Source organism: Leptonotus elevatus, chromosome 18 (genome assembly GCF_054856555.1).
Source record: "Leptonotus elevatus isolate MCC_2025b chromosome 18, RoL_Lele_1.0, whole genome shotgun sequence".
NCBI classification, from domain to species: domain Eukaryota; kingdom Metazoa; phylum Chordata; class Actinopteri; order Syngnathiformes; family Syngnathidae; genus Leptonotus; species Leptonotus elevatus.
In genome coordinates, this window is record NC_141256.1 from 13,219,341 (window position 1) to 13,242,689 (window position 23,349).

Sequence of the window (23,349 nt, forward strand, 5' to 3'; positions counted from 1 at the left end):
GTTTCAACTTTCTGGTTCTGGTTGAGAACACGCCCACAAGCCAAATCAACAACAACAAAAAGGAAGAAAAAAAAGAAAAAAATAACCACCACCACCACCACTGTCGTCACTGCATTTTTTTTTAATTATTAATTTTACAAGATAAGAAAGTACATTTCTCTGCTTAAAGTTACATGTTAGCAGGACAAGCAGACATGCTACAGCAAAAAAGGATTCACTTCCACTAAAAGATTTTGTGATAAGTGTGTACATAAAACCATCAAGCGTAATCAATTCTTGTGGATATGACCTCATTCTAGTGATTAAGAGGTCATTTTAAAATACACAAAAAAAAACGAATTTAATTTAAGTAATCTAATTAAATGACAACTGAGTTTTCACTAGCAACATAAGCATTGGTTCATATTTTTCGAGTTACACAAAGTAACATCTTTAACTTAATCACCATCAAACTAAAGTTACCAATCGTCAGGTGGGATTATATATTATTTCTTTACAGGGTGAACACATCAAAATTGTGTTTGTGGAATTATGAATTAAGTTGCAAAATCGACCTGTTTTTAATCCATCTCGGGGCGGCCATTTTGTCTTGTTCTGCCACTTGCTGTCGACTAAAAATGACATTTTAGTTGCTCAGGTAACGACCAATCAAGGCTCAACTTTTTTTCCGAGTTTGGTCATGTGACTTTAGAGCCGAGCTGGCAAAATGGCCGCCCCCTGAGATGGTTGGATTTTGCTTTTTTACTTATATTCTACAAACGCAATATTAATCACAATACCTTGTTTAGACTAGTGGGGGTGCACAGAACATATTGTAAATATATTTTTGACTTCAATTTTATAAGTTTGCCCCCCACCCCCCAATCCCCATCTTAAAACATCAACAAACAGCAGTTATGATCCTCAAACATGATTTTCTCCACATGATTTTAACTCATTCACTGCCATTGACGACTATAAACGTCAAAAATTAATTTGAACTATTTCTGTTAGTTTAACTTTTTTTACCCACTTTTGTTAACAAGAGTATGAAAACCTAGAATGGTTTTAGTGTACATTTAGAACAGATATAAAATTTGTGATTAATCATGAGTTAGCTATTGAAGTCAACCAATTAATATTTAAAAAAATATATTTGCCTGACGCGATTAAAAAAACAACAACAAACAAATAAAAAATTATAAAAAATTTGGGGCATCAGGCGATTAAAATTTTTTAATCATAATTGATCGCATGACTTCAGTAGTTAACTCACGATTAATCACAAATGTTATATCTGTTCTAAATGTACAATAACAAATTCTCGGTTTTCATACACCAGTTGACAAAAGTGTGGGGTGGGGGTGTTAAATAGAAATAGTTAAAATTATTTTTTGACGTCTATAACAGTCATTGGCAGTGAATGAGTTAAAATACAAGATGTCTTTTTTTTATTTATTTTGGGATAGTTGCAAATCTTTAATTTGTTGCTTTGGTAGTTTCAGACGTGGTCGACGCCTCGCCATCCTCTTCCTCATAGAAACTGGGAACAGATTTCTTGGCGACAACGTTGTCAAGCCTCTGGCCCATCAGGTATGGGTTGACACTCTGCACACACACATTAAAAATGAATAATCAAAAATGAATCAGGAATAGAGAGAGTCTGTTTTTTATTTAAATATTTAAAATATATTTTGCTGTCAAAACAAAACAAAAAAAAAAACATTAGATACCCTTTTTCTTCTCTTTGGTCCTCCCTTCAGCTTCTGGTACAAACGCTCCTTGTTCTGAAAAGACATTGCGCAAATCAATGACTTCTTCAAATACCCAGACGACATCTAACAGGCGAGCGACCACAAATTACACACAAGTTTGTTTTTCAGCTTTGATTAACTGCTTCAAGTTTCTAACCACCATCATTCTCAGATGGCAATTAATAAACAGTTGCACATATAATTTACAATCCTTTTAGTGAGCAAAAACTTCAACAACTAAAAAAAAAAAGAAAAGAAAAAGAATCGTATGAGTTAGTAACTTTAACATGTACTGACCCACTTCATCAGAGCGGGATACTCGTTCCCCGCGCCATAAATGTGTCTGTGCTTCTGGAACTCGCGGCTGAAGTCGGCCGTGTCCGGAGCATTTTCCAAACACCCGTCTGCTGCTGCGAATGCGAAAGTGCATTTTAGTCTCGCGCAAATGTAAGATTGTGCAGAGAACGCTCAATCCTACCAGTCTTTCCCTGAGGACAAGGATTTGGAGGATCTGGGTAGCTGTGGTCGTCGCTGAAGTCTTTGGGAACGTTGTCACCTGCCAGTTCAGCCACAATGTTGGGAATGTTTCCGTAGGGGCCAAGGTGCTGCAGCCCCTCATGAGCACCACCTAGTGGGGAAAATGTGGTGCGGTTAATGGCAAAAAAGAAAAGAAAAATCAAGCGCTATAGCCAGAAAAGGGTTTACCAACATTTGTCGAGTCACTGCACATATTTTATGACAAACAAAACAAAAAATAAATAAAAGTGGATTTATTTTTATTAATTATTTTATTTTATATTTTTGCTGGCGCCAGTTTCATCGAACAAAGGTTGGGGGGGGGGGTAGCCTTAATTTAAAAGTAAAAAATTAAAATAAACTGGCTTATTTAAAGCTCCCCCAACAAAATTTAACATTACCCTGGATGCTCTGTGGCCCAACGATGTTTGTAGCCTGGTGGGCGGGATACTCCACCCTGGGCCGAGCGATGCCCAGCTGCTCCATGACGCCGTGCAGGAGCCGCTGGATGTCGGCCTCGGACACGGACACTTGATCCGACCCGGGGGCACTGCGGGCCGGCGTACCGCCCATTTGCAGACACACCAGAAGCCCGAGCAGCAGTGAACGCACCGCCGACCTCATCTCCGCCATCTGCAGGTGTACAAAATGAACACACCGAGGATGCTAAAGGGGGAAAAAATATTTTTTTTCTTAGAGCAGTGATTACAGAATTTTAGTAAGCAAAGATTAACTTAAAGGGCATTTTATTCTAAACGCTAAAGAACCGAATCGCGTGGACTAAATCTGTTGTGTAAACAAGACATTAGGCCTGCAAATGCAGCATCACTAGTGAATAAGAGAATGTGACCCGTTTTTATTCACATCGACGTAATGTGGTGTTTTAAATTAAAACACCGCAAATTACTAGCTACTATAATTCGAAGATGAGCAATTTTCTTACCTTGTGTCAAAAGAAACCTGGCGACTGAGCGAGATGTCTGTCAAGATACCACTATAACGAATCTTTCGACTTCCGTCCTTCAATGTAAAAGCTACGCAAAATGCATGCAGCATTATGAACCCGTGTTTCCTAAAGCTACATTTTGAACCTTTGCACGATCTCCCACCTTTGCTTTTATTTGGCACATTCGGAGAATATTAGCAACACTAGCAACGAGCTCGGTCGTGATAACGTGAGAGCTTTGTATATTTTGAAGGAGCTTTGACGTCAGTTCCGGTGGACGCTGGACCAGCCTCGGATGCTTAGAAAGCATCGATCCTCTCTTCTGATTGGCTCTGTAACCAATATTTCTTTTTTTCCATCAAGTAGCGATGGGAACTGGGGGTCGAATTTCAGCCGTGACGAACTGTGTAGTGTGCCATTACGTTGTTTGCCTCAGAGGGCAAATGGAAACGTTTTTTTAGTCGACAAATATGCACAATATAAAAAACACACACACAAAAACGAACTAAAAACATTAAGATAAAATAAAATAAAATAAAAACATACTCCAAGAATTAATGAAACCTGGGGTGGCGGGGGAAGCAAACAAAACAAAACAAAAACCTAATGGAAAATCATAAACTATTTTAACCCAGGTTACTGGTCAAAGTGAGCCATAATGACAACACTGGTTACAAGTTGCATTGTTTTATTTATAGTCACGTGACACTGGCAAATACTGTACATGTACCATTAATGTGCAGGTAAACACTGACGAAAACCTTTTATTTGGTGTGAATGATGGATGGTTTGAGAGTTGAATAAAATAAGCCAATAATTTAAATTAAAAATTGTTCACATAACAGTAAGTCTTAAAAAATGCTACATTAGCATCAGGTACGCGTTACAAAGAAATGCGTTTACTCCAAGATGCCAGCAGCTTGCCCACACCAGAGAACACAGGCGAGGCCACTTCCTGTCCTTGGACCAGCCTAGGGGAAAAGGCCAGGATGCATGTCCATGAAACCAAAGCCCACCAAGTTGAATACTTATTATAGTAACATACCTTTTTATCCTATTAGGTGAAGACTGTTGACTTGAGGCATCCAAGATGGCAGCTCCAGGTGATGAATCTTTGTGTATAAAAAGCAGTTCAAAGTTAAAGTCCGTACAAGAATCCTAACTTTTTCCTTTTTCTAATTTACCTTCACAAGACACACAGGTTCTAAACAAGGCGATATTCGGCAAAGTCTCCTGGCCGACACTCCTCCTGAGGGTCGGCCTTCTTCCCAGGTTGGACTCTTGGTTTGGCCTGATCTTCGAATTCGCTTGAATCTGGGGTACAGTCTTCACAGACCACAAAACTATATGAATATAAGCAAACGGAGCAAGTAAAGCACGTGAGGATTGTATTTGGGATACTGTCCGTCTTCATGTCAACCTTTCAAGCTGTCTCTCTTCGCTTTCTTCGACTGTGCATCCTTCAGAAAATGGCAGCTCATCAGGAATTCCATACTATCCATGACGGCAGGTGGAATCACACCTGATGAACATGTATAAAAAATAAAAAATAAATTTAATTGGGTGAAATGGTAGAACTAGTTGACGGGATTTATTACCAAACAATTGCGGCTTTTCGATGAAGGTGCACAGGACAAGAATTCGGAGTTCGAAGCGTCTTTCAGACAGCTCCTCCTTGTTGGGTGGTGGGAGGAGGCAGGGAGCAAAGACTGTAGCCAGATTGGAGCTGGTCATCAAGTTGTCCTCACATCTGACAAATTTAATTAGCCATAAATTTCAGCATCAGTACATTGTTTGGAAAAAAAAAAGAAAAAAAGATTTGACAAGAAAGGCATGTTGACAATTACACTCTATTGGATTCAACCAAACAGCATTGTAATAGAAATCATAAATTAAAAAAAATAAAATAATAATAATCCTTACAATAATGTTCTATGTTAATCTAATTAATATTGCATTTGGGAAATATGAATTAAGCGGCCATTTTGTGTTTTACTGCCACTTGCTGTCCACTATAAATGACATCACAGCTACTCTGGTAACAACCAATCACAGCTCACCCGTTTTAAGTTTGGTCATGTGACGGTCGCAAGCCGAGCCGTGATTGGCAGTTACAAGTCGACAATAAGTGACAAAATGGCCGCCCTGAGATGGATAGAAATTGGTGGATTTTGCTGCTTAATTTATATTCCACAAACAGACTGTTAATTAAAAATCCTTGTTTAGACTAATTGTGCCACAAAGAACATTCTAAAGCAAATTTTGGACTTCACTTCTTTAAATTGTCTATTGCATGTACCAGAAAACTTGCACAACAAACTTCGACAATGTAGGGCAGGTAACTCACAAGAAACTAGAAGAAAAATGTCAGAATTTAAGACAACACAATATTTTAAACTTCCCAAATCTTCCCCGCCTACGAAAAGTCTCAAACCTCTGTGCCACTTTGGACAGGAAGTCAAGCAGATAATGCAGACAGGAGGAGTTTCTGGCAGGCAGTAAGCAGGACAGCAGCTGGAGGGCTGAGGTCCTGTCCTGCACCGAGTCCAGCGTCTGGGCCTTTAGCATAGCCACGTGGATCTCTGCGGGAATCAGAGGCTCCGGTAGCTCCCGACAGAACTGCTTGATGAGGGTGGCCACGTCGTAGGCGAAGGCTGCGGCAAGACAGCCTTCTCCGCGATTCAGCTTGGCCTGAAATTAGGATCAAGCGCAAACCATTTAGGCTCAAACCAGATTCAGCGATTCCCAGCGCTTGCGAGGACGCCTACTCTGAGGGTCTGAATGCGAGGGAGAGAGCCTGGTTTTCGGAAGAGGCCCACCGTCCCGGCGCGCTCCAGAAGAAACAAACAAGTGTCGACCAGAAAGCTGAGACACAAAAGATTCAAAGACAAACCCAAACTGTGTATTAAATTAACACAATCATTTTATTTTTATTTTTTTTTTGCACTCACCAAGGAACCAAGCCAAATTCAGGAATATAAGTCCTCGACAAATTCTGAACAGGAACACCGAAAACCTTCGTCCCACTGATGAAAAGTCTCTCGGTTTTCCTCACAGCATTTTTGACATTTATTCCATGAATGAGTTGAAGGTGCAAGCGAGCGGCAGCACTGTCGGTAATGTTCATGTTTAGAAAAAGAAAAAAAAGTTAGAGAGTATTTTTAAAAACAGCAAAGTTCCACAGTTTTTCCTGAACACACGACGCTCACGTGGTTAATTACAGCCAAGGTGGTGGTCCTTATTAGGATCGTTTATATCACCTGTTGCACACAGCTGTCAAGGATGTGATGTTGCATTCTGGGATGCTGGGACATCAGAGCACTCTTTGGATTCTTGTTTTTGTCGTGGCAGACGCAGCTTAGTTTATACCGTGCTCACAATAAGTTTGGAATATGAAGCTTTTGAGTGACATTTCCGGATGGACCAAAAAGTGTCTTATAACCTTTTACAGGTGAACATAATTTGACTTTTTTTTTTTTTTGGTGACTCTGGTCGATTCACGGACATCACCTGTTGGGGATTTTGCCTTTCTGCTACTTGCTAGAGAGCAGCGAGTTGTGTAAAACTGAAAAAGTACTGAAAACTTGCCATGTCATGGTCAAATCAAGTTCACCTGTAACGTTTACATTTCATTTTAGGATCATACTGAAATTTAACTCAAAAGCTAAATCTATGCCTAACTTTTTTGTTCAGTAGTGTATAATGTGATAGATAGCTTGAAGCCTAAAATGGGTTAGCTTAGCTTAGCATTAAGAAGAAGAAACGCTAGCCTTATCATCAGAGGGTAAATGCTTCACTAATCCAATACAAATTTATTTTTGTTTGTTTTTCAAATGTATTCTCATTAAATGTATCCTGTACAAATAAGCACTGCGCAGGTGAGGTTAGCATGTATGCTACAAGACATAAAAAAAAAATATATATATTAAAAACTAAAAATTAAGCTAATGTTTCCTTTTCTTAATGCTAAGCTAACCGGTTTTAGGATTCAAACTTTCAATAGCATTATATACTAGTAGAGTAGGTACTGTACTGGTGTGTGGAGGTGACATGTTTTTTTCCAGTGCTAGCATGGATAGCTAAGTACTCCTGCTTCCTCCCACATACCTAACCATACATGTTGTCTTAGCGGAAGACTCTGAAATTCGAAAGAGGTGTTAATATGAGCGTGAATGTTTGTTTGTATGTTCCCTGTAATTAGCCGAGCCGGTGTAAACCTTGTTCAAAGTTAGCTGGGTTAGCCTCCAGTTCACCCATGACCCTAATGAGGACAACAACAAAAAAAAAAGAAGTAACGTCTTCATCCGCATAGTCACAGAGTGTATTGCTACTTATAAAAAAATAAAAAAAACACTGCAGATTACTGTTAAAGCAGCTATTTTTATTACAATGGTACATGTATATACAGCATTAGGCACAGTAGAAATACAGACAAGGGGAGGAAAGTTGCAGTGTGGGTCGTTTTGGCGCCGGTTGGAGATTTAGAAGCACTTCCTGTGAACGATGGAGGGGCCCGCCTCATCGTACTCCTGCTTGCTGATCCACATCTGCTGGAAGGTGGACAGAGAGGCCAGAATGGAGCCGCCGATCCAGACTGAGTATTTCCTCTCAGGGGGCGCGATGATCTAAAGGGCGGAGCACAGTTTGGTGAGATAACCAATAGCCAGGGGTCATTGTTATTTTTATTTGACGGTAGCTGGTTGTTGTTGTTGTTGTTGTTGCTCACCTTGATCTTCATGGTGCTGGGCGCCAGGGCTGTGATCTCCTTCTGCATGCGGTCAGCAATACCGGGGTACATGGTCGTACCACCAGACAGGACGTTGTTGGCGTACAGATCCTTACGAATGTCAATGTCGCACTTCATGATGCTGTTGTAGGCGGTTTCATGGATACCAGCAGACTCCATACCTACGCAGGAGCTTAGTATTACTTTCTGAGAAAACTCACATTCGGCGTTTTCCATTTCAGTTCTTGAGGCAGTCACTGGCCATGGCGTGCGTTTTTTTTGTCAGGTCTCACCAATGAAGGAAGGCTGGAAGAGGGTCTCGGGGCAGCGGAAACGCTCGTTGCCGATGGTGATGACCTGACCGTCGGGAAGCTCGTAGCTCTTCTCCAGAGAGGAGGAGGAGGCAGCGGTGGCCATCTCGTTCTCAAAGTCCAGAGCGACGTAGCACAGCTTCTCCTTGATGTCGCGCACGATCTCACGCTCAGCTGAGAGAAGAAAAGGTTTGTCAGTTTTTTTGTTTTTTTTTGTCGTCATTGCTTCGGATGACGTAACGTCATGGCAGCAAGACGTAGAATTCTACATGTTCTTACCAGTTGTGACGAAGGAGTAGCCACGCTCGGTGAGGATCTTCATCAGGTAGTCAGTCAGGTCGCGGCCGGCCAGATCCAGACGCATGATGGCGTGGGGGAGAGCGTAACCCTCATAGATGGGCACGTTGTGGGTCACACCATCACCAGAGTCCAGTACAATACCTGTTCACACCAAAGCCACCTTAACGTCAGACCATGATCTCGCAACCAAATTGCGAGAAAAAAAAAAAAAAGAAAGTCTTTAGGGAATCTCACCGGTGGTACGACCGGAGGCGTACAGGGACAGGACAGCCTGGATGGCCACGTACATGGCGGGGACGTTGAAGGTCTCAAACATGATCTGAGTCATCTTCTCCCTGTTGGCCTTGGGGTTGAGGGGGGCCTCAGTCAGCAGGGTGGGGTGCTCCTCTGGGGCCACGCGGAGCTCGTTGTAGAAGGTGTGGTGCCAGATCTGATCGATCATACGTTTGTCAGCAATTTGACAACGGTGGTCCGGCATATCTACGCGGTCATACCGCAGGTCCTCACCTTCTCCATATCGTCCCAGTTGGTGATGATGCCGTGCTCGATGGGGTACTTGAGGGTCAGGATGCCCCTCTTGCTCTGGGCCTCGTCTCCCACATAGCTGTCCTTCTGACCCATGCCCACCATCACGCCCTGAGAGGAAAAACGCATTTCAGTCTCTCTGGAAAGAAAGGAATCGATGCGCCGCGGCTTCCCCTCGTCGAGATTTGCTCACCTGGTGACGGGGGCGTCCGACGATGGATGGGAAGACGGCGCGGGGGGCATCGTCGCCGGCAAACCCAGCCTTGACCAGGCCAGAACCGTTGTCGCACACAAGGGCGGTGGTCTCGTCGTCGTCGCACATTTTGGTCTGTTCTTGGTTGGCCTTCTGGAAGAGAGATGGAGTGATCTTAGTTTTACAATCTTAAGAAATCCTTAAGCGCGCTTATCTCGTCTCTGTATCGAGACAAAATGGGAAATGCCTCCAACCCTTGTTCAAGGAATCTATTTTTAGTCTTGGGACCCCTGTCGTTCCCCCGCACTCGTCCCTCTGCATCTCATCATGAAACCACAGCCACTTAACAGCTGAGGTGATGCGCTCTTAGATAAGCGAGGATCTGGCTCCTTTCCTCAGCTGTTGTCATTCCACTGCTTAGTGTGGAATCTCCAAATGTCCACTTGGACATTTGGATTTGAGGGAGTTGGAATTAATAATCCTCTGTATTTTCTTTCTGCAGTTCTATCAAATCTTAGTGCGATCTTAGAACGGCACAGCATCCTACTCCTGTATCCTTAAGGTTCACTTTGTAGCATCTCCACACAAAAAAAAAAGCCAAACTGTCTTCGAGCACAGAATCATAAAAACTTGTAAAGCATCTCCTGTGAAGTAAACCCTCTTTAAAACACATCCATACTAGTGCAGTCCTGAAACCCTTCTTAAAAAAAGACAAACAAGTCAAGTCACAGCAAAAAAAACAGACTCACCGAGAGTTGGATGCAAGACTGGGGTTTCCACTGGGACGAAGGACCAGGGTGCGAGGGGTTCCTTAAATACGGCCCGGCACGCTTGGGCTTGGGGGGGGAAGGTGGGCGGGCTCGGGAGTTCTCAGAAGTCCAAATATGTGCTGCTCTGAAAGATGAGGGAGTTAAGTGGATCTTGTGTCGAGGACGCCACCAAAATGGGGAGATGTTGCCTTAGAATGACGCGATACGAATACTATGCATAGTATTTTTCAAATCACAATATGAATATGTAATGATTTATGTGGTAGAGTTAAGGTTAGGGCTGGATTACTCTGACCATGTCATTAGGGACGCTTTATGAAAATGACATTTTTTTATTTTATTTTTATTTATTTTTTACCATCTAACTCTTTCAACATGGCTCTCCCCAGTTCAGACTGTTAAATACGTGTTAATATGACTAAGCTCCCTCAGAACCCTAGAAGTAGGTGATTGATGGGTACGACGGTAACACGAGACGAGCAACGGTCAAGGAGTCGTCTAAGGGGGCTCGCCAGCGTCCTGGCATGCGTAAGAGTTGAGAGGAGGGCTAGAGGCAAACACCACCCAGACAGCTGAGATGCAATATTGCACAAGGGCAAGAAAGAAAGGAGGGGCGGGTGGGAAAGCTCTACGGCCCAGACCCTCCTGCCGACGAAAGATTCCCCGGGATGTCCAGTGCGGCAGGCCTCCCTTCTCCATTCTGATTGGCTCCCGTGTCTCCTTTTAGGGAAATGGAGCGTAACAGGTGCCTTGCAAACTGCGTGCCCCCCAACGGGCTGCCTGGAGGTCGCCAAGCCCCCCCAGTCTCCATATTTGTCAAGTTCCGTTTGCTGTGCCGTGGGGGGGGGCTTGAGAGAGTAGTAAGAATGTAAATACCTCCCGCACCATCAACCGTTCCATTTGTAGACGTGCGTAATGTACTTCCAAGAGTGACGCCGCTAACCTATTTGTTTACTTCTATTCTGAGATTTTATGGGTAGCTTGATAGCTTAATCATTTGATTTGCGTAACGGTATTTTGTGTTATCGGTCGGGTCGAAATTCACAAAGGAAGAGCAAGAATATCTAAAAAAAATCTGCAGTAGCGCTCGTAAACATTGATGAAAATGTGGCAAAATACAAAAAAAGTATTAGTGAAAGTTAGCTTAATGGCTAACAGGATATGACGTTCTACGCGCTGTTTGTGGGAATGACATCACCGCAAGAGCTGCAGGATCGGCCTAATCAAAGCGAGCAAATTCGGATTTGGCTCGCCAGCTCATGGATTATGCGTGATCCCGCTAAACTCAGTGTTGCTATATTGTCATTCTATATTTACCTTCTTTACAGCAGCAGTCGCCAAAATATTCTGACAGGCAAGGCTTGCTATGCCCATTGATGGTTTAACGTGGTGGTGTCCTAATTACGTCCCGGGGGCCATTTGCGGCCCGACATCCATTTTTTCAGCGGCCTGTGACTAGTGTTAATTTTATCCGCCATTTTAAAATTTTGTCTCAGTTTTAGTCCAGTTTCAAATCACGCTCGTTAGCTTTTATCATACTTAGTCAAAGCCTCATCCCGTTTTTTATTTAGTCAAGTTTTAGTCGACCATAAATCCAGCATTTTAGTCTTTATTTAGTCCAAGGAAAGTTTTTTTTCTTCTATTTTTAGTCAACAAAAACTGTCAATGTTTTAGTCAAGACAATCATTTTACCCTTGGATGTTTTTTTCGTGGCTACTATGGCTCCATGCTATGAGCTAGTAAATTAGCCAATATTAGTTAGCGGTCGGATTAAGATTGTTGTTGGAACGTTTTAGCCGTAGGATTAATGTTGCGTAACTTACGTTCTAACTATAATTTACTTTTGTTTTTTTAACCTTTCACTGTGAATCCACCTGCTGTCTGTCCCATGTGTTTGCGCATGTTACACTCGCTAGCTGCAGATTTGAACGAGTGGGTGTCACAGTGACAGATTAGCAGAGACAAGATTTTACAAAATCATATCATTTTCGTCTCGTTTTTGTTCATGAACTAAAATGTCTATAGATTTTAGTCCAGTTTTAATTAAGTGACGTACATTTTCGTCTCGTCTTCATAAGTCGAGGAAAATGCATACTCATTTAGTCGCAGTTATTTTTTATTAACAGTGGCGGCAAATCCAGGTCCAGAAAGTAAAAAAAGGTGCTAGCTATCTAGCTAGGTTCCATGGTGCTCGTTTACATGCTAGGGAACTAGCTAGGTAGCTAGCTAGCATCAGGGACTAAAGCCAAACTGTGGCAGGGTTTATATTTTCAGGTGCGAGCTAGCTAGCTCCCCAGCTAGCTCCCACGGTGCTCGTTTACCTGCTAGGGAGCTAGTTAGCTAGCATCAGGGGCTAAAGCCAAACTGTGGCAGGGTTTTTACTTTCTGGACCTGGATTTGCCACCTCTGTTTATTAATGAGGGTTTTAGTCTTGTCTAGTCTAGACTAGTCCAGTGAAAAATGTGTGTTGACGAAATTATTTTATTTTATTATTTGTTGATTGAATTAACAGTACCCGTGACATGACAAAAACATACTTAAAAATGAATTTAAAATAGTCTGGTTAGTAAAGTTTGCAGGTTCTGAATGTGCAGGGGCGGATCTAGTCTAGCGGGATCCAGGGCCGACGGCCACCCCAAAATCTTGAACGATCCTTATCGCCTTTAACAGAAAGTTAAAGAAAGTGTTTCATAAATTAAACTTAAATAAGAAGTGGCCCCCGCATCTTTCCATTTTCATGTATGCGGCCCTCAAGCGGACACAGACACGCCGAGCTTAAAGCACTTGATCAGGCACTTTCTGGCAGACACCAGCTTGTGTCTGTATCACTGTGTCTTTATCTGGATCAAGCAGATGGGTCTGAAAGGGGTTGCGATTTTGAGGCACGTTTCATCCTTAAAAGGAAACCTAGGAAGCAAAGCGTTTGTCTGTCTTGACAGCTGAGCCCCCTCCACAAGCCCCCTCCGCCCTCCCCTCCGCACACGCTTCAGCAGCTGTTCGAAACAACAGTTTTATTGTAACCGCCAGGTCTATCCCCTACTTTGACAGCAGTTTACACTCCGTGACTTGCAGACAAGACAGTAATCCAAACCATCCATCATATTTCGGTGCATTTAAAATCCCCAATAAAAGAATAATTGGTCTTTTTTTTGGGGGGGGGGGGGGGTATGTTTCTAACAAAGCATGATGAATTATACACAAACATTGTCTTGACTTAGGGTCTATTTCAGCAGCAGTCGCTGACAATGAGTGATAGTATTCGGCATTAGCGTCCTTGGTGTTAACGTCCATCACCGTAATGTGAAGAAGGGTTGCTGTAAACAGCTACTGGGACCGGCACGACAAGCTGTATTTGTGAAGCGAAACTCTCAACGAGAAATGTTTGTAATGTAATGAATCTATCATAACAATATCATATATTTAGAGTCTCACTATACATGGCAAGGGCAAACCAGGCATCCCCTCAGCAGCTTTCCTCATTCAGTATCAGTGCACATTGAGTGCCGAGGTCTGTCCAGTGCAGACGCCGCCGTGCGGCGCTTGCCAGCAGTTTGTCAGATAATGTCAGCTCTATAAATATATGAGGTGCTTTGGAAGTTTCCATGCCAGCGCTCCATTGTCCTGCGGCGTGAGGACACCCACAGGTGTGGGCGTATGTGTGATTATCACGGCATGGGTGGTGTGAAACAGGGATAAATAAAGCTGTAACGAGAAAGATCAACAATGTAAGGGCATTATATATATATATATATATATATTTTTTTTTTAATGGCAGTATTCATCATCGTCACTCATTGCCTTTTAGAAACATAAGGGGATCTAAAATGGATCCCAGGTCAGTTTTTATTGTGTTGATATTTAACGTATACATTTTGATTTACAAAGTAGTTTTTGAATAATAGTTGTGATGCATACCCAGCTTTTTTTTTGCTACATACTTGCTTTATATTGTCTTCTTTTTTTTTTAAATTTACATTACATTACATACATTTTTGTTTTGTCTAGTCTTTTGTAACATATTTTACAGTGTCCTAAATATAATGCATTATTATTATTATTGCTATATTCCTGAACACTTAATTTATTGTGGTAGTTTAATTCAAAAGGTGAAACATATCTTGAAGAGATTCATTAGTGATTTAAACACCTAAAAAAAATGAATAGTTACAAAAGTTTTGTTAACAAAAAAATTGATAACCGTTTTGCTGTGTTAATAAAGTTTCACTTTTTGAATTTAATTTAAATAAATTTGCTACGATATTCTAATTCATTGAGAAGTACCTGTAATGCTTATGCCAAAATTCAATTTTACTGATGTAGACGTAAATTAATTTGATGTTAATTCGTAACGTCTAAGTTTAAAATCTGCGAAACAACTGAAAACTGTGCGAAGTGGGCGGGAACTGGTTTCCATGGAAACCCGTGCAATTCAGTTTGTCGTCGCCAAGTGATTACGTCAGACTCACTCAAGCGTGGTCCCGTCTCCTTGGTGATCATTTTAGTCAAGACCAAAACAAGCAACTGCTACCGGTGCTCTACTGAGCCCTTTTTTAGCGCACTAAAGCTTAGTAAACATTAACAATCTTATCGTTTATCTAAAATGGGTGACAAAAAACGTCCCCGGCGTATTTTTGTGAACGGCGTCGACAAATATTCCTCCAAACACATCGCTGAGGTGATGTAAATACACGAGATGCATTCAGGAGAGCTTACCTTTGCACAATTAATTATTTTTCTTCTTTTTTTTTCTGTCTTGGACAGTATTTATCAAGTTGCGGGGAGAAGGTAGAAGATGACGATGACGGCGAACCACAGTTCAACGAACCTGCATTCCAGGTGGTCGGCACGGTGTCGTCTACATCCACCAAAGTAAACGAGAAAGCTAGTGTTTTGCATGAGCAGTATACGGTGAGTCCCACCACCCTCATTAATAATAATAATAATAATAATAAGTTAAACGTGATGTGAAAAATGGGCCATCTAATGGGTATCTAAAATAGAGTGTTTGAATAAAATGATGAACAATTCTCCGTTTTTACATTACAGTATGGTATTTATAATTCATTTAACAATAATTGATCAGTAATCTCATCAAGTGAATACAAATTGTGTTATGTACAGTATATATTTTTTATATTACTAATGTGTTGTATTATTTACAACAAATGTATTAACCGTGGAAGCATATTGCTGCCACACCAGAATAAAAATAAATAAATATCACGTTATAATGTAAGGAAGTATTGAAGCGTATTGCTTTCATGAGAAAAAAAACAACAACCTCTTTTTCTGAGTGATTTCTGCAGGGGCTTTTGGATTTATTTATTAATTTTTTCAGTTTTATGGAGTAATTTTTGTTTATTTGTTTTTCAGAATTTTTGATTTTTTTCAATTGTTGGAAAAAAATTATGTCATAAAAAACAGCAAAAAAAATCACAAAAAGGAAACAAAATATTCCAAAAAAACGAAAATATTATGAAAAACAGACTACATTCAAAAAATAGGGGGAAATCCATAAAACAAAACAAATAATAATAATTAGATAAATAGAAACACACAAAAAAACAAAAAACAAAGACCCGCCCCCCTACCCCCCCCCCCCCCAATATATATATTTTTTTCCTCAAGTGAATGCATTATGCACCCCAAATAATGTGATAAGTTATCACATTAACATTTGGCTTCCACATTCCACAGAACAAAACAAAGCAATCGTTTCCGGTTCAGGTCACTGGCAGAACCCTATAAAAGGTATGTGTGTCTTCTTTTCAAATTTTGCAAACACTTGGCCTTTGTTTTTGAACAGTATTAGAGAAAGGCAGCATAGTAATGTAGCTAATAACTCAGCCAATGACCTGAACCGGAAGTTAAACTAGTTGATCAGTTATCATCACATTAAAACGTGAAATTTATCATGTCATAACGTGATTTTTTATAAATTTTTTGGGGTGTGGCATCAATGAATTTCCTTTATTGTTTGTTTCCAGGATTCAGTCTCTTAAAATATTTCTATAGAAGGGATTTATTTCACAATATGGTATCACATTTCAAACTTGGCCTGTGAGTCGGTTAGCCTTCACAAGTGCATCAACTTCAGGCATTTAAGTGGTTGTCAGTACGCCCTCCAGTGGACAACATGAGCAACAGCAGTTCGTTTTATTGAACAATTGCAGTTAATGGGCCTCTGACGGGCTGGTTCTGTCCTATGTTGAGACAGCGTTGAATTTCGCATTGCATTATTTGTAATCTTGTTTTCCAGTCACTAAGCAGAGAGGACCTCCTGCCACGCTTGCTGGATTGCGACATAATCATTTACAACATCTCAGAAAATGCAACGCAAGACGACATTGAAGAGGCAACTTGGGCAATCACAGGTCGAGAAACAAGAAAGCAAAATCATTGTCATGCCATTGTAGTCGGAATTGTACCCACGACGTGACTTTATGGAATTGTCATTGTAGCTCTTCATGGTGAAATGGAGAACTTTCGGTCAAAGAAAATGTTCATCTTAGTCTCGACGGTGTTGACATGGGCGTTGACCAAGAAGCAGGAAACGGTGAGCATTGGCAGATGTTCCACAGAATGCGGATGATATTGCTAACGCATCTCTTCTGCAGGAGGAAGGAGAACGATTTATAACGGAGGAGGAGTTCCGCAAAAGACGGCCGCATCCCAGCTTTAAGCACCACAACAATATGGAGAAACAAGTGCTCAAACTGGGAACAGGGGTAAGGAAGGAAGTGGGAGGAAAAAAGATGCTACAGTTCGTGACGTGACGCGCCATGCAATTGATTCTGTTCTGTCTTCCAGAAAAAAACAAAACTGAAAGGTTACGTTTTGGCTGCGGGGATACAGTATGGAAAGGGAGAAAATCTCTTCCACTACTTTTTCAAGGTCGGCTATACCTCATGCACAGTCGGTGTCATTTCCTGCTTGTTTGTTATCGTTTTGTATTTGCTTCTAGGTGTCTTGGTTGTCGGAGTGTGCAAAAGTTCCCATATTTGGAGAGGGCATCAATTTCATGCCCACCATCCACGTGCTTGACCTTGCTAAGTAATTATATTTAAAAATATATATTAATTTTCAAACTGTTTGTGCTTACTTAAACTGGCCGTGATTTATTTTACAGAGTGATACAAAGTTTGATTGACGTCAAACCCAAGTCCAAATATATTCTCGCAATTGATGAGTCGAAGAACACGCTTGGGGACATCGTAAAGGTAAACAAACACGCTTTAAATGACTGAAAATATTGTCGCTGAGTGTTCTGCTCTATTTTTGATTTTTTTTTTAATCATTTTCTCATCCTACTTGTGATATTGAACTCTCCTCTTGACGTTTTAGGCTGTGAGTCATGTGCTTGGGACAGGACGAGTATGTCAAGTCCCAGAGAAGGAAGCCATCGCGATGAAGGCCTATAAGGTATATTTAGAGGTGGCAAATCCAGGTCCAGAAAGTAAAAACCATGCCACAGTTTAGCTTTAGCCCTTCGTGCTAGCTAAGCTAAGCTAGCTCCCTAGCAGGTAAACAAGCACCCGGGGAGCTAGCTAGGGAGCCACAGTTTGGCTTTAGCCCCAGGTGCTAGCTAAGCTAGCGAGCTCCCTCGCAGGTAAACTAGCTCCTGGGGAGCTAGCTAGGAAGCAAGCTAGCTTAGCTAGCACCTGGGGCTAAAGCCAAACTGTGGCTCCCTAGCTAGCTCCCCAGGTGCTTCTTGTTTACCTGCTAGGGAGCTAGCTAGCTAGCACGAGGGGCTAAAGCTAAACTGTGGCATGGTTTTTACTTTCTGGACCTGGATTAAGTACAAGTATTTTTTGTTTGTAATTTTCCCCCCGTCTTGAGTTCAGCAAGAGGAGTTAGAGTATCTCAGCGTCGACCTTCGCCTGGATGCGTTTGTCGTGAAAGATTCCTTTAACTTCAACTGGTTAGCAGAAGGCGGCATGATTGAGAATATGGAAGCCCTCGTGGAAGAATACAGACACACAAGAAAGCTACTTGTAGGTCCTCCAAAGTGAAATAGCTCTAAAAATGCTCCTTGATTGATTTTTGTTTTTTTCCCTGTCCCATCTCAATAGCCAATCAGAATCTGCCTCACTGGACCGCCAGCCGTGGGTAAACGCAAACTGGCGGAGAAGCTGTGCGCACGTTACCGAATACATCACATCAACATCCGAGACGTCATCGACGAAAAGATGGCGCAGCTGGTCAGTGACTGCCCAACATTTTAATTTGCCTGCGTAAAAAGATTACATGAGTCTCATAAGAGGGATTATATAAATTAATGACATTCAAATTCAACAATAAGAAGAAATGAGAATTTAAAAAAATGAGCTTTTTTGTACTCCACAGAAAGATACCATAGCCAGAATTGATGCTGAGGTCAGCGAACAGGAAACGGCGCAGGATCAACTGGAAACTATAAAAGCAAGCATGGAAAATAATGCAGGTGATGATTTTGATGACTTTTCACACACATAAATCCTGCTAAATCTTTTACATTTTAACTCATTCACTGCCATTGACGGCTATCGACGTCAAACATTTATTTGAACTATTTCTATTAGTTTAAAAAAAAAAAATCACACTTTTGTTAACAAGAGTATGAAACCATAGGAAAAAAATATTGTACATTTAGAACAGATATAAAATGTGTGATTAATCGTGAGTTAACTAGTGAAGTCAAGCAATAAATTCCGAAAAAAATGTAATCGCTTGACGCCCCTAATTTTTTAATTATATTTTCTTTTCTCTTAAAAAAAAAGTAATCTTATTTTTATTTTTTGTTTTAAAAAAGAAAAGAAAAGATTATTAAAAATTTGCCGCATCAGGCGATTAATTTATTTTATCATAATTAATCGTATGACTTCACAAGTCACTTACGATTAACCACAAATTTTATATCTGCTCTAAATGTACAATAAAAAAAATTCTTGGTTTTCATACTCTTGTTAACTAAAATGGGAAATAATGTTAAACTAATAGAAATAGTTCAAATGAATTTTTGACGTCTATAGCCGTCAATGGCAGTGAATGAGTTAAAGGGTTACTGTGCAGTTTAAAAAAAATGTCTCAGTAGTGCCCCTATGATTTTTTTTCTTTAAATAAAACACCACTAGTTGAATCGAAGTCACCTAAGCGCTATGAAAATTACATGTAACTGCTCAAGAACTACAAAAAAAATGCTAACAGGAAGAAGTTAGCCATTTTGATTTTACTTTGGAATTTGATGCAGGACCTTTTATAGAGGTCCAATTTTAACAAGTACCTCCAAGACTATTCATCCAATCGTCTTCAAACTTTAGATGTTTCATCTGAAGATTTAAAAAAATGAAAAGTCATTGAAAGCGTCTCATTTTGTGGCGCGCCGTTGCCGTGGCGACGCACTGTTTGCAAAGAAAAAATGATGCTGTTTTTTTGAGGGTGTAAACCTGGACGACGACTCGTGAAACGTTGCACACACTTAAATCCTGGCAAATCTTTTATATTTTGAAGGGTTATTGTTGTATGTGACAGTACCCCAACGTCGGCAAGGTTGTGAGGGCCCTCTATAGAGTAGCTGCTCGCAGCTCTAGTTAGGGCCACGAGCAATGATCGCTGCGAGGTCCCTATTGTTTTTCTTCTTCTTCTAATTTCCTATTATTATCCGTAAAGATGCCGATTTTTGAGGAACTAAACATGAACAAAAACGTACCAAACTTTGCACACATGTTATATTTTAAAGTTTCCATACATGAGTGGAAAAAAAAAGAAGGTTTAATTCTCTTTGATATGTCAATATCTCACGCCATATAAAAAAAACAACTTTTTTCCTACAATTAGATCGACTTGAGGATGATCTACTTTTTGAAATTTTAACCGAAAAGCTCAGTTCCAAGCCTTGTAGGAACCAAGGGTATGTTCTCTACGGCTTCCCGAGGACATTTGAGCAAGCAAAGCATATGTTCAGTGGTGAGTTTACGTTTCTTCCAGTTAATCCAGATAGTAAATAACAAACATCCAGTGTCCTGATATGCGTACTTGATGCTCAGCTGAGGATGGAGACAACCAAGACTCGCCAGACGGGACTCCCTCATACAACAAGATCACTCCAGGTTCTCCATTTATTATTGATTTATTTATTTATTTATATTTATCGATTCAAGCTCTTGTTTACTATCAAATGATAAAAACATCCTCTTTTTTTTTCTCTAGAATATGTGTTTGCCCTGGATGCATCTGATGAGTACCTGACGAAGAAAGTACAAGATCTTCCTGAGAGCGAGGCCCAGAAAAGAGGCTTGACCCAGGATGAGTTCGTCCCTCGACTGGCCAGATTCCGACAACTCAGCAGGGCGGCGGAAACCGCCCTCGACTACTTTGACGAGCAGGAAATATACCCGGCATATCTTGGTAACATGACAATACCGTCGTATTTTGAAATCCCCGCGTGACAAAAGTATTGGGACACCTCACTGTTTTGATTCCACTTCTCCAGGAAGACTTTTTTTTTTTTTTTTACAAGATTACAAGAACATTTCATATCATATTAAGTAGCAGAAGTTGCCACTTTGAAAAGTATTTGCTGGTAGAAACTGAATTATGAGGTTGATAACCGCTGCAGTATGTCTAGGTTAGAACATAGCTTGTCCAGGTGAGGCAATGATCAGACCAGCTTATCTCTTTTCTTTTAACTCATTCACTGCCATAAATTCCTTAAAAAAAAATATTAATAGGGGCGACAGGCGATTAACATTTTTAATTGTAATTAATCGCATGACTTCACTAGTTAACTCACGCCGAATCACACATTTTATATCTCTTCTAAATGTACAATTAAAAAGTTTTCATACTCTTGAAAAAAAAATACCAATAAACCAATAGAAATAGTTCAAATGAATTTTTGACGTCTATAGTCGTCAATGGTAGTGAATTAATTATTTTTTTTATTCGGGGCATCAGGCGATTAAAATTTGTAATCATAATTAATCGCATGACTTCACTAGTTAACTCAAAATTAATCACAAATTGTATATCTGTTCTAAATGTACAATAAAAAAAAAGCTAGATTTTCATACTCTTGTTAACAAAAGTGGGAAAAAAATGTTAAACTAATAGAAATAGTTCAAATTAATTTTTGACGTCTATAGCCGTCAATGGCAATGAATGAGTTAATTGTGAGATGGGGTGGGGGGGGGTTATGTGTGTGCGGTTACTGTGAAGCACGTATAATACAATACAAATTAAACAGGAGTGAATGCTACTTAGCTGGGCTAATTAGCGATTCATAAAGTCCAAATAGTACAAGTATCATTTACTTAAATGAATATATATATATGACTTACAATTACTAGTAACGTTACATTGAGGCACCTACCCGCTAATGCGCGCACACATTGAAGAAAAACTGTTGCAGCAACGCTTGAACGTGAAACGACCAACTTTGTCTGTCTGTCGATTAGCGTGAGTCTTGAAACAACAAGCGCAGGTGGCCAAGAACATGCCTAATTAGAATCGAATAAACTGACCAACAGAGGGCGCTGCAACCTCACAAACACAGTCCAACCTGGCCTTTTTTAACACAGTGACTTCTTCCCCCCCAAGAGGTGAAAGACGACGACCCCGAATTCAAACTGATCGAGAGCAACATCATGGAGGTGGTGGGCCCCCCCAAGAACTACGGCCTCAGCACTGAGGAGCAGGAGGAGGAGGAGGACAGGCGGCGAGAAATGGAGAGGAAGCAGAAAGAGGCCAAAGAAGCGGCGGAGAGGAAACGACGGAACGAAGCCCTGCTCGCTGAGATGGCAGCGCAGTACGAAGCTTGGGTACATGAAATGCACTTTTAACCTTTACAAGTGAACGTAAGTTCACCTTCTCTAACTTTTTTTTTTTGGGGGGGGGGTCAGCAAAATAATTTGGCCGAGGTGCAGAGGCAAGAGCACGAGCTCCTGGAAGCGAAAGCTCTCCCGCTGAGAAACTACTTGATGAAGTTTGTGATGCCTGCACTCACCGAAGCCTTGCAAGAATGCTCCAAGATTAAACCTACCGACCCCGTCAGCTTTTTGGTACGACGCCATCTTTTTAGTTGAGTGTCAACAACAACCCAAAATTTTTTTTTCACAATAATATGTTCTACGCCGCATCACTAGTCTAAATATGGCATTCTGGTTAATATTGCGTTAGTGGAATATGAGTTAAGCAGCAAAATGCAGCCATTTTGATCCATCCCAGGGGGCGGCCATTTTGTCAGTCGCTGTCGACTGAAGATGACATCACAGTTGCTCAGGTAACAACCAATCGCAGCGCAGCTTCAGAGACCAGGTGAGCTGTGATTGGTCGTTTTCCTGAGCAACTGTGATGTCATCTTCAGTTGACAGCAAGGGGCAAAATGGCCGCCCCCCTAAAATGGATAAAAACGGTTGGATTTTCATAACTCATATTCCAAAAATGTAGTATGGATCAGAATGTCATGTTTAGACTAGTGAGGCCAAATATAACATATTATTGTCAAGAAATGTTTAAAGTTGACTTCCACTATAATTCTCGACTGCGATAATCTTATTTCTTTTTTTTTTTTTGGGCAGGCTGAATATCTTCTTCGTATGGACAAAGATTGATTGAACATCCCATTTCAGTGATCGCAGTCAAGGTATCATCGGAGCAATCAAATGACGCAAAAAATAATATGTAATAAATATTTTGGATGACATTACCTTATTGAACTGCACAGATCACTTATTTAGGGTCCCGGTTGAGCTGTATTTATGGTACGAAGCACAAAATGTGTCAAAAGTTAAGACTGTTAATGAGTTTTCAACTCATAACAGATTTGTCATCCTCAAACCTTTGCACGCCTCATGACTCAGCAGACTTCCTGGAAGGGGCGCACATTTGACGAGAACATCTTGTAACTTTGTGGGCTCAGGCTTTAAACGACTACTTATTATTTCATACAAATCAACATAGCACATTTGATTTAAATTCCTTTGCTGACTGTTAACCGCCATCGTGAGCTTTGGAGTTGAGTCGTGGATACATTTTCATTATGTTCTTTCGCCACTAGATGGAAAAATGGCGATTAGAAGTCCTCATTTTAAAACTCAAGTAGTAATTTTGGGGCTCTCTATTTATTTATTTTTTTTGCCAATAATATTAATTATTGATATCATATGCCTTTTAAAGGTTTTAATCTTAGAGAAACAATTTTAATTCTTAAAAATCTGCAAAAAAAACGACCATCATCCTAAAATGTAACCGTTTTCTGTTTCTCTGTTGTTTTCCATTTTTTTGTTCATAAATAATTAGATGCTAGTGACGATATACGGCACACAAAATAAATGGTTTAAAAAAAAGTAA

General features: G+C 40.6%; 4 protein-coding genes across 8 annotated transcripts; 1 reads left to right on the top strand and 3 right to left on the bottom strand.

The window, feature by feature from the left end:
• Positions 1–101: 101 nt before the first annotated feature.
• Positions 102–3,364, bottom strand: scg5 (secretogranin V). Of its 2 annotated transcripts, none has more exons than XM_086061858.1 (6): positions 3,193–3,364; positions 2,651–2,882; positions 2,212–2,361; positions 2,031–2,143; positions 1,713–1,766; positions 102–1,587 (listed from the first exon to the last, which is right to left on the bottom strand). In XM_086061858.1, the coding sequence occupies exons 2-6, from the start codon at positions 2,880–2,882 to the stop codon at positions 1,459–1,461; spliced, it is 678 nt and encodes a 225-aa protein (XP_085917984.1). In that variant the 5' UTR covers positions 3,193–3,364; the 3' UTR covers positions 102–1,458. The 2 variants fall into 2 exon arrangements, with proteins under 2 accessions (XP_085917984.1, XP_085917983.1); XM_086061857.1 differs by having other exon boundaries at positions 2,651–2,915; positions 3,193–3,359.
• A 714-nt stretch (positions 3,365–4,078) lies between these two features.
• On the bottom strand, positions 4,079–6,328 carry LOC147158699 (inactive Rho GTPase-activating protein 11B-like). 3 transcript variants are annotated; one of them, XM_086060764.1, is made up of 8 exons: positions 6,147–6,328; positions 5,964–6,060; positions 5,630–5,886; positions 4,794–4,945; positions 4,616–4,717; positions 4,380–4,538; positions 4,253–4,313; positions 4,079–4,205 (listed from the first exon to the last, which is right to left on the bottom strand). In XM_086060764.1, exons 1-8 carry the CDS (start codon positions 6,320–6,322, stop codon positions 4,079–4,081), a joined length of 1,131 nt encoding a protein of 376 aa, XP_085916890.1. In that variant the 5' UTR covers positions 6,323–6,328. The 3 variants fall into 3 exon arrangements, with proteins under 3 accessions (XP_085916890.1, XP_085916891.1, XP_085916889.1); XM_086060765.1 differs by having other exon boundaries at positions 4,079–4,184; positions 4,268–4,307; positions 4,359–4,538; XM_086060763.1 differs by having other exon boundaries at positions 4,079–4,191; positions 4,239–4,307; positions 6,147–6,322.
• Positions 4,420–22,705, top strand: LOC147158700 (adenylate kinase 7-like). 2 transcript variants are annotated; one of them, XM_086060761.1, is made up of 19 exons: positions 4,420–4,514; positions 14,782–14,928; positions 15,718–15,771; positions 16,280–16,394; positions 16,482–16,576; positions 16,638–16,748; positions 16,831–16,914; positions 16,985–17,073; positions 17,150–17,240; positions 17,365–17,442; positions 17,865–18,014; positions 18,093–18,221; positions 18,367–18,463; positions 19,837–19,965; positions 20,046–20,108; positions 20,209–20,406; positions 21,598–21,818; positions 21,900–22,058; positions 22,578–22,705. In XM_086060761.1, the coding sequence occupies exons 5-19, from the start codon at positions 16,496–16,498 to the stop codon at positions 22,608–22,610; spliced, it is 1,713 nt and encodes a 570-aa protein (XP_085916887.1). In that variant the 5' UTR covers positions 4,420–4,514; positions 14,782–14,928; positions 15,718–15,771; positions 16,280–16,394; positions 16,482–16,495; the 3' UTR covers positions 22,611–22,705. The 2 variants fall into 2 exon arrangements, with proteins under 2 accessions (XP_085916887.1, XP_085916886.1); XM_086060760.1 differs by lacking the exons at positions 4,420–4,514; positions 15,718–15,771 and adding an exon at positions 14,482–14,695.
• actc1a (actin alpha cardiac muscle 1a) lies at positions 7,556–10,121 on the bottom strand. The gene is made up of 8 exons (XM_086060762.1): positions 10,000–10,121; positions 9,251–9,403; positions 9,040–9,168; positions 8,767–8,962; positions 8,512–8,673; positions 8,215–8,406; positions 7,922–8,103; positions 7,556–7,820 (listed from the first exon to the last, which is right to left on the bottom strand). Exons 2-8 carry the CDS (start codon positions 9,377–9,379, stop codon positions 7,677–7,679), a joined length of 1,134 nt encoding a protein of 377 aa, XP_085916888.1. The 5' UTR covers positions 9,380–9,403; positions 10,000–10,121; the 3' UTR covers positions 7,556–7,676.
• Positions 22,706–23,349: the final 644 nt, after the last annotated feature.